The sequence below is a fragment of the Babylonia areolata genome, chromosome 29 (genome assembly GCF_041734735.1).
Source record: "Babylonia areolata isolate BAREFJ2019XMU chromosome 29, ASM4173473v1, whole genome shotgun sequence".
Taxonomy (NCBI): Eukaryota; Metazoa; Mollusca; class Gastropoda; order Neogastropoda; family Buccinidae; genus Babylonia; species Babylonia areolata.
In genome coordinates, this window is record NC_134904.1 from 24,261,676 (window position 1) to 24,271,009 (window position 9,334).

Genomic DNA, 9,334 nt, shown 5'->3' on the forward strand with positions numbered 1-9,334 from the left:
CCATCGTTAGGCTGGAGGTTGTGACTTTGTAGGCAGCATTCTCTTTCCTAATTGTTTTTCCATTTTGTTTCGCAGTGAATCCCCAACTGGATTGGTCTTTGGTGACTGAGCCATCTGTGTGTATGATGTCCTCTTCTTTACTGTTTTCTTCTTTGAGTAGCTTCACTTCCACATCAATTTTGCCCTCTGGCCATTCCCGACAATGTCTTCCTAGAGTGGGTGAAATGGCTGTGTTGAATAGATGGTTGAAGTTTTCGGGGTTTTTCTCCCATTCTTTTGTTTCTTTCAGGTCTTGTAGTAGGCATACTAGCTGGATTGTGTCTTCTGCTTGCCCCATCCATGATCTTCCTTGTCCTAGACGGCTGCCTTTTGGTTCTTTGACTGCGTCATGCAGTGGGTTTTGAGGGTTTTCTAATGCTTTGAAGTAGGTCTTGACCTGTTCTAACTTGTTTCTGGCCTGCACTGAAGGAAGATCAAGCAGGTATCGCATGTTTTCTGTGGGCGTGTCTTTTGTCGTTCCAAGGATCAGCCTCATAGCTTCATTTTGAACTCTTTCTAATTTTAGGAGGTTGCTTTGAGATGGTGAAGTCCGTAGTCGATCACACTGAGGACGAGTGATTGGTATAGCAGGAAGAGGTGGCGTTGTTCAGTACCTTTGGTTGCCATTGCTTTTAAGACTGAAAGGCCCTTTTTGCATTTGAGAACAGTATTTTCCATATGCTGTCTGAAGGTCAGCATCCTGTCAAAGTGTATTCCTAGGTAGCGTAGGCATTCAGTTTTCTCGATCTGAATCCCGTCGAATGACACAGGTGGTGGTGATTTGCTCGCGGTTCTGTTGTTGAGGGTGCACAGCAACGTTTGGGCTTTCACTGGATTGATGGAAGATCCTGTGTCTTTGCACCATTGAGCAATATTGTTTAGTTGTTTCTGGATGGCTTTTGTTCTTTCCTGAGCATCTTTCGAAGTTTTGAAGACCAGGCCATCATCCGCAAGAGTAAGCTCCCGAGCTATTCCATTGTTGTTTAAGTCTGCAAGGCCCTTCGTGTAGACGTTGTAGAGGACAGGAGAGAGCGGAGACCCTTGTGGCAGTTCCATGGATAGTTCAGAAGGTGCAGACATCCAATCTCCGAGGCGTAGGATGACGGTTCTTTCCTGAAGCGCTGCTGCTATCCATCTTGTCAGTGTCAAACTTACTCCATACCTTAGTAGCAGCTCCATGAGGTGCGCAAACTGGACTTTATTGTAGGCATCTTCAAGGTCGATTGCTACTGCTAGTGTTTCTTCTTTTCTTTGAAATCCTTCATACACCTCATATGCAAAAGCAGCTGCATTTTCCCATGTGAACTTGCCTGTTCTGTAGCCACCTTGATTTGAAGGGAGAATGTGCCTGTGTTCAAGATCCCTTGCAGGTTTCCTGGCTATCATGCATTCCGTGAACTTTCCAGCAATGTTTTGCATGGTTAGGATCCGGTAGCCGCTTACCTGACGATGGTCCTTTCCTGGTTTTGGTATGGGTTTTAAGAAACTGTGTGTCCAGTCCAGGACATGTCCATTGTGGAAACTGTTTTGATATAGATTGAAAAGTTTGCTTCTGTCTTCTTCCGATAGTTCCTTGATGTCCGAGGAGCGAACTTTGTCTGGGCCAGGAGCCGATTCTTTCTTGCATTTAGCTATTGCTTCGTTTAGGTCATTTGTTGTCAAGTCATCATTGGGTCCAGTCTGCATAAGGGTTTGGTTTAATTCCTCAACATATTTCTTTTTCTCATCTAAGTTTCTTTGATTGCGCTGTTGTATGAAACGTTTGAGCAGGGCGGATCCTTTTTCTTCTTTTGTCTTGAGCTTGGTTCCGTCAGTGTCTAACATGTCTGGGGTTGTTGTTGTGCACGTTTTCCCTTCCATGCGACGATAAAATTGCCAGAACTCTGTCAATGTTTAGTCATAACTGAGTGCCTCGCAAAACTGTTTCCACTTGTCATTTTTGGCCTCTTGAGCAGTGACTTCAAACTGTTTAGTTTTTTCTTTCATTTTTGTTTCAGTATCCTTGTCCGGAGATGGTTTTGTTCTTTCTTTTTGCCAAAGTTTGACAGCCGCATGTTTTTCTATCCAGGCTCTCTGTGTGTCGGTATTCCACCATGGGGTCTGAATAGTTTGCATCCTGTTCGGTGCCGTTTTTTTGTTTCTTCTGCGTCTTAATTTTTCGATGACGGTTGTCTCTTTGGTTTCATACTGAAATGGATCATGCGGTTTCATACAGGGTTTATCTGACAGTTTCTGTAGACTGAAAACTACCGGGAGGTGGTCACTGCCTTGGCATGGAAGCGTCTCTGCATTCATTTCTGCTCTGAATTTTGGAGATGTTAGAGCGATGTCGATCACACTGTCACTGTCCCCTTGTCTTGTTCCAAGGCGAGTTGGGGATGTGGTTGTTAATGGGCTAGAAGAATTTCCCCTATCATTCCTTCAAGTGCGAGTCCTTGTGGGTTGGTGTTCCGCTGGTCCCATAACTTCGATCTTGCATTAAGGTCTCCACAGATAATGACTGAGTCTCCAAGTTCGTTCTCTATTTCCTCTAAAAAGGCCCAATCCTCTTTTGTTGTGCAGGTTCCTGGGTGAACATAGGCATTGATGAGCACGATGCTTTTGTGAATTCCGTCAGGTTTTTCAAGACGCACCCCCACTAGTTCACATGAGTTGCTACACCATTTCTCTAGATTTATGATGGAAACTTTGTTTTTTTAGGTGTTTGTTCAGTATGATTGCTACTCCTCTTCCTTCATTCCTTTGAAAGACTGTGAAATTCTCAAAATGTATTGGTCTGTCTGCACTTGTTCTGGTCTCTTGGAGGCATAAAATGTCAAAATCATGCCAATTTCTCAATTGTTGAGATTCTCATTCTCGCGCTGGAACAATTCCAACTGCTGATTCTAAAGAATTTCTTTGACAGCCGCTCTGCTTTTGTCATTCTGCTACCTAATCACAATCTTTTCCCACCTCTTTTGCCACGCCTATTTTGGGGTTGGATGAATACACGCACAGTGACAATGCATATGTATGTGTGTGTACACACACACACACACACACACATATATTGTTGTGAGGACAAAGGGATGGGACCTCGTGCCTGAAACTTGACAGTCAGTGTTTGATCTCTGATTATATTGTTAGAAGTTGAGCGAGCAGAGGGTGGGATAGGTGAGCCCCTTTTGGTGTTGTGATTGAAGTAATGCTGGCTGCCCTGAACCTGACATTACCTGTGTGTGTGTCAGCAGTGTTTTCCCCTCCTGCTGTGTGTCCTTTATCACCTGCATTCAGCATTACTTGTCAGAGTTATTGTTGTTGTTTTTTTTGTTTTTTAAATTTTTGTCTAGAACCACTTTAATTTTTTTTTTTTAACTCATTTTACTTTGTGTTTTCCATTCCTGACTCCCCAATTTTCTCACTTCTCCGAGCGAATATGTCTTCCTCATTGAAATGTATGTAATTTTTGTCATGACAGATTTCTGTATGAAAATTGGGCTGCTCTTCCTGAGGAAAACGTGCCTCAGCAGTGCAATGCAACCCATCTACACATGTATTTTATTCTTTCTCTCTGCAAGTGTATTTTTTCGCTATCAAAGTGCATTTTTATACAGGACTTTGCCAGGATCAGTCCCATTGTTGCCGTGGGTTCTTTTCCATGTGCTTGCTGCACAAGCTTGCTGCTTGTTGGGGGTGGGGGGGGGGGGTGGAGTAAAAGTCCCAGCAGACTGTAGATCTGTTGAACTCGAACCCATGCACTCAAATTTCCTGGTTGGGTGCCTCCTCACTCCCCTTTCCCTATGTTCATGTTGTTCTTTCCACTTTATCCATTCCTTTTTGTGTGTTTCATTTATTGTGACAATTTGTTATGTATGATTTGTTTTCTTTTTTTCATTTTCTTTTTCAGAGCTGTGTTAAGACATGTTGTGTGACTGTTGCAGCATTGATGCCACGGCAGAAAGCGGGAAGCTGGGTAGACTGTTGAACCACAGTCGCCGAGGCAACTGTTACACCAAGGTGTTTGCTATTGGCGACAGGCCTGCCTTGGTGCTTCTGGCCTCCCAAACTATAAAGAAAGGGCAGGAGCTGACCTATGACTATGGTGACCGCAGTCAGACAGCCTTGGAATCTCACCCCTGGCTGAAACTATGACCTCAAGACTTGGTTGTGCTTAAAACTGGCTTGTGAGAGTATATGGTAGTGTGTATGAGTGTGCAAAGTTATGCACATTATGAGTAACAAAGATGCATTGGAGCAGAACATGAAAGTGGATGTGATGGCAAGGGATACTATAGTTGTCATTTCAGACCTGCTGTCCACTGGGATGTTGAAGCTGAGCATCCCTGGCATAGACGTCTACACTGAACTGGACTGCTGATGTGTACTCAGGACCAAGTCTGATGCATTACAGCTTGTCATTTGGAGCCAGCGTGAACAAGACTCGGCTGAAAGTGTGTGTTTTTAACTGATCTCCTGAACCACTGTCAGAGCCTTGAACTAAAGGTTTTGCTGGACACTGGTGTAAAATGTGCTGCTGACTTGTTCAGTTATTGCCTCATGAGATGTTGATAATGTGTGAGTGAGTCACGGAATAACCTGTGCCAGTTAAAATGAATTGCTCTGGCTTTGATTTGTGTGCATGAAGACTTGTTTCAAGAATATTTTGGTGCATAGTTAGCTTGGCATATCAGGAGTGAAAATTTTGTTTAAAATGTGTCTTTTTATTTTATTTTCTGATTGGTAGTAAACTTTACGGTTTTCAGAACTGGAGGTGCAGTGAAGGTACTTCATCTTGTGTGAAATGTTTGCAGTGAAGCTTAGTTTTATGGCTAAGCTAATCAGTATTAGGATAGCAGTTTGCTTCATGTCTATTTTATTTTGTGTCTGGAGTGGATTTGCAGTATAAACCACACACACATATATATATAATTATAAATATATGCTCATTTACACACACATACAGTGCAGACAGATTTTTTGGTGGTTTGGTTTGGGAAGAGGTTTTTGCTACTTGAGAACACATCTGACTACTGAAAACATGTACTCTTTTTGGCATTTTGGACTCACTTGTGTAAACAAAGTGAGTCTCTGTTATATCCTGGTGTTCGGTTGTCTGTGTGTGTGTGTGTCTGTGGTAAACTTTAGCATTGCCATTTTCTCTGGTAATACTTTGTCTGCCAATACCAAATTTGGCTTAAACAAAGTAGGAAAAAAATCATCAGTCATACCAATGATAGGTAGTATGTCTCCCAATTTTAACCGTATTTCCAAATCATTGACAGTTTATTTTGTTGATGCTGGTTCTAGATTCCGAAAACGCTGTTACCCCTATGCAGCTGCCTGAACGTCTTGTAAGCAGACGCCTTGACATTGTTTTTTTGTTCGCAATCAGAAGCAAAGAAATACAAATTCTGAACAGAACACTTACAGTGACACTAACAGCATTATTGACGTGTTTAATGCATATGAATATTCAAAAGTGGACACTGAATTCACTAGACTGAATACGAAAGAAAATTTGAATTGACCGTTTCACTTCGGTCAGCCTTGTCTACATTGGTTTGTGCAGATCTTGACAACATGTTGCAAAGCCTGACGCAATGGCAACGTCTCTTTTACCACCAAATTAAAAGAATTTCTTTAAATCTTTTAAATAATCATTGACGTGTTTACTGCACATGAATGTTTTAAAGGGGATACTGGTTTAACTAGAATGAACAGAAAAAAAAAATTGAATGGACAGTGTTGTAGTTTTGTGCTTGTGGAACACGGATTTCTGCAGGCCTGTGAATATTGGACACATATTGCAGTGTGTTTCAGGCGATGGGAACGTCTCCTTTACCTTGGACTTGAAAGACATTCTTAAATGCCCGAGATATACCCAAATAACATGATTTAAACGGCATTTTCACTTGATTACCATTCTCAATTTATTCCGCTAAACAAACATGCTCAAATAGTAATTTTTGAACATCATTGTTGAATGCCGCATTAGCGCAGTGCACAAAATCACTTGTTCACGACCTGAATATCGGTGGTTCGAATCTGCTTTGAAGCCCTTAAAAAAAAATTTTAAAAAAATTATTTATTTATTTATTTTTTTTTTTTTTAAATGTTCTTTAAACACGAAGCTTTAAAGATAATAACGAATAGAGAACACATTTCAACAAACGAATTTCTCTTAGGCTTTTTTTTCTTTTCAGTGTGTATCACGAGTGAGACTTGAAGGCCTTGCCATTCTTGTTAATTCTAAATTTTATTATGAATAACCAGTTGGAACAGGAGAGGGGCATAGTCAGAGCACCCATACCCATGCTGCTGCTGATTGTTCTTACAAGCACTGGGAATACTCCAAAGTTGTACTATTTTTTGTCACAACAGATTTTTCTGTTTGAAATTCAGGCTGCTCTCCCAGGGGAGGACTCTACAGTGCACCACCACACTTTTTTTTCCTTTTTATGTCAGCAAAATATATTTGTTTTTACTATAGTATAAAAGTCAATTTTTTATTTTTATAGAATTTTTGTCAGGGACAACGTTTTGTCGCTATGGGTTCTTTAACATACGCTAAGTGCATGCCACACTTGGAACCTCAGTTTATCGTTTCATCTGAATGACTTTCTGGACGCACCACTCAAGGTCTTGTGGAAAGGAAGAGGATTAGATCTTGTGCCCTCAGATTCCCTGGCTTTCCAAGCTGATGTGTTACCACCAAGCCACTGCTCCGGTCAGCTCCGCTGTAACCCATTCTCCCTGGTCATAGGGGACAGTCTGCTCTGCACTGAAACGTTCTTTCACCTCACTGAGAGAATCTCATCTTTCTGCTTTGTCCCTGTGTGTTTTGGAACCACCCGATTCTTGTGACTCAGTAACGCAGTTACACTTCTTTCTTGCTGGTAGTTGTGGGATGAAATATGTATCATTAACATGCTGTATACTTTCTCCTAGCCCTTTAGAAACAATACACAATGCAAACAAGGGTAATTATGATTTTCAAGTAAATAAATAGATATGTGCCAGAGGTGAAACTGCATTATGTATGACACAAACACAAAGGAAAAGCAAAGAACCACAGGAAGATTATACCACAGGTTATTTGTTCCAAGTCATATACATAAACACAATGCAAAGCCTCCCTCTATAAGAGTCAATTCATCCCCCACATTTCAAAGCTGTTAAAAAAAAGAAGAAAGGCATGAAATTTCCTCATTTCAGCTGGTACCATTATCCCCATTATGTCAAACTTGAATGCCCACCCATCCGTTCTCACGTCTCTGCCGTGGTTCTCATGGGGCATTTTCTTGATGGCCACGGAATGATTCCAATGCTTATAGCTTTTAGAGGTGTTTGATAGGATAAGAGCGGACCGGGCAAGATGGGTCGTCTTTTCACTGTTAGTCGTGCAAAATTTGGCCAAGCAGAGCAAACTGATGGGTCTAGTTTGCGTCAGTTTGATATGTTAAGTATATGAATCACCAAACATGGAGTATAATACAAACTCCTCCAACCAGAAATATGTTACTTATGCATCCCACTCTCAAGAAGTTTGCATTCACTCAGTTTATAAAGGAAAAAAAGTGTGGTGTGCTTTAAATGGAGACAAGGAATCTTTGGGAATCATCATCATCATCATCATCATCATCACACACACACACACACACACACACAGAGGAAAATGAAAGTAGAATAAGGCATACAAATTGAGTCCCTTGTACTTAAAAGATTAAGTCATTCATGTACACTCAAGACCATGGGCATTAGGAGAAAGAATGGCAATTACAAAAAGGCAAAAAAATGCAGCGCAAGTTTAAAAAAAAAAAAATTTCACAGGAGTATCTAGATGTCCGAAGCATCAATGCAGGTGACATCTTGTGGAGGGATCAGGAAGGTCTGGCTTCCTTCAGGGAAGATAGAGTATTTTCCCATTTGTTGCAGGAATTCTACCTTCACTTCGCAGTTCTGCATTCCACAAATCTGAGAAATAAAAATCGGACAAACCGTACACATAAACCATACATTGTATCATTCTTTTTTTTTTCTTTTTTTTTTAACATATATTTCATTTTTCACAGCTTAGTGTTAAATATTCAAGCATACAGACGTATGTTCTGTGACCAGTACAGCAAAACCTTAGTTTAAAAGTTTAAAAAGAAGAACAAAGTTTCATGTTCATACATGACAAAGTTTGGTGTTGTATGTACTGCAGGTGATGACCTTTTTTTCACGCCCAATACTTTCATTTTCTATTAAAACTTACTGAAGTAGTTAGTATTTACTAGTCAACTGATGCAGCAAGGCAGAAATAACACTAAACTATTGTACTTATTTCCTGCGTTTCATTCAACTCGAACCTGGAAGCACTAAGCTACGTGTGATACAATGGTGTCCGATTTTGTGTAACGCAGTTACCTATTGTTCATTTTGGTAATACACAGAACAGTTTTCTAACAATTATGGAATAAGCCCTTTCAATAAGGAGCAAATCACAAAAAAATATGCATAAAATTGAATAAAACAAGCTTCTAAACAACAGAAAACAATAAATCAAATACCTGCGCTACACATGACAGGAAGTGGTATTGGTCATAACTGTCCTGATTCGATTCACTTTCGATTACTTTTTTTTAATAACTTGGACAGGTCTGCCAATATTTCACATTAAAAAAGTAAATAATAATGATCAGGAAACATTCTTTTACTCACCTTAGGTGCCAATGTTGTGAACTGATGAAATACATGGATTTTATGAGAGAGTTGGCATTGGAACTTCAATGCATGTTACGTCAGCAAAGGAAGTGTGACATGACATTGTATTTTCAGCTTTTCTCACTTCCTCAAGTTCCTGTTGGGAATTTCTGCGTGAAACGTCACTAGTTTATGCAGTTTGGTAACTAAATATAGTAGGTGTTCCTCAAAGCAGACTTCCATTAAATGTTTTTGATTTCTGGCTTTTAAGATTCTAAGTGTCATGACGTGAAAATTTAAACACTGCATTCGTGAAACATTTGAGCTGTTTTAGATAATTTCATGCTCTTAGTCTTATGTCTGTTATTCTGATGGATTACATACATTAACCACATCATCTTCAGCAGATCGAATATACAAGCAGTGCAGACGATCTGAGTTGTTCATCAGATTTTGTGACGCTGCATGTAATGCAGGTTATGGCTTCAATTTTGCATTCAACAATAAGAATTAAAAAAACTTAATATGATGCACTTGTGCAGGATAATGTTTAGAAATAAGTTTTCTAGTGGTAAATATTAAAAGATTTTGTTTAAACTTAAGTGGAGCTTTGTTACAAGCTGGTGTTGGA

At 40.1% G+C, this 9,334-nt stretch overlaps 1 protein-coding gene across 1 annotated transcript in view; it reads left to right on the forward strand.

Moving 5' to 3' along the window:
* The window catches only part of LOC143274620 (N-lysine methyltransferase KMT5A-like), a 57,169-nt gene extending 48,174 nt beyond the window's left edge, over positions 1–8,995 (forward strand). Inside the window, exon 7 of the mRNA XM_076578490.1 lies at positions 3,960–8,995. Within this exon, the coding sequence (XP_076434605.1) occupies positions 3,960–4,170 (211 nt within the window). The 3' untranslated portion in view covers positions 4,171–8,995. The remainder of the gene's footprint in view (positions 1–3,959) is intronic.
* Positions 8,996–9,334: the final 339 nt, after the last annotated feature.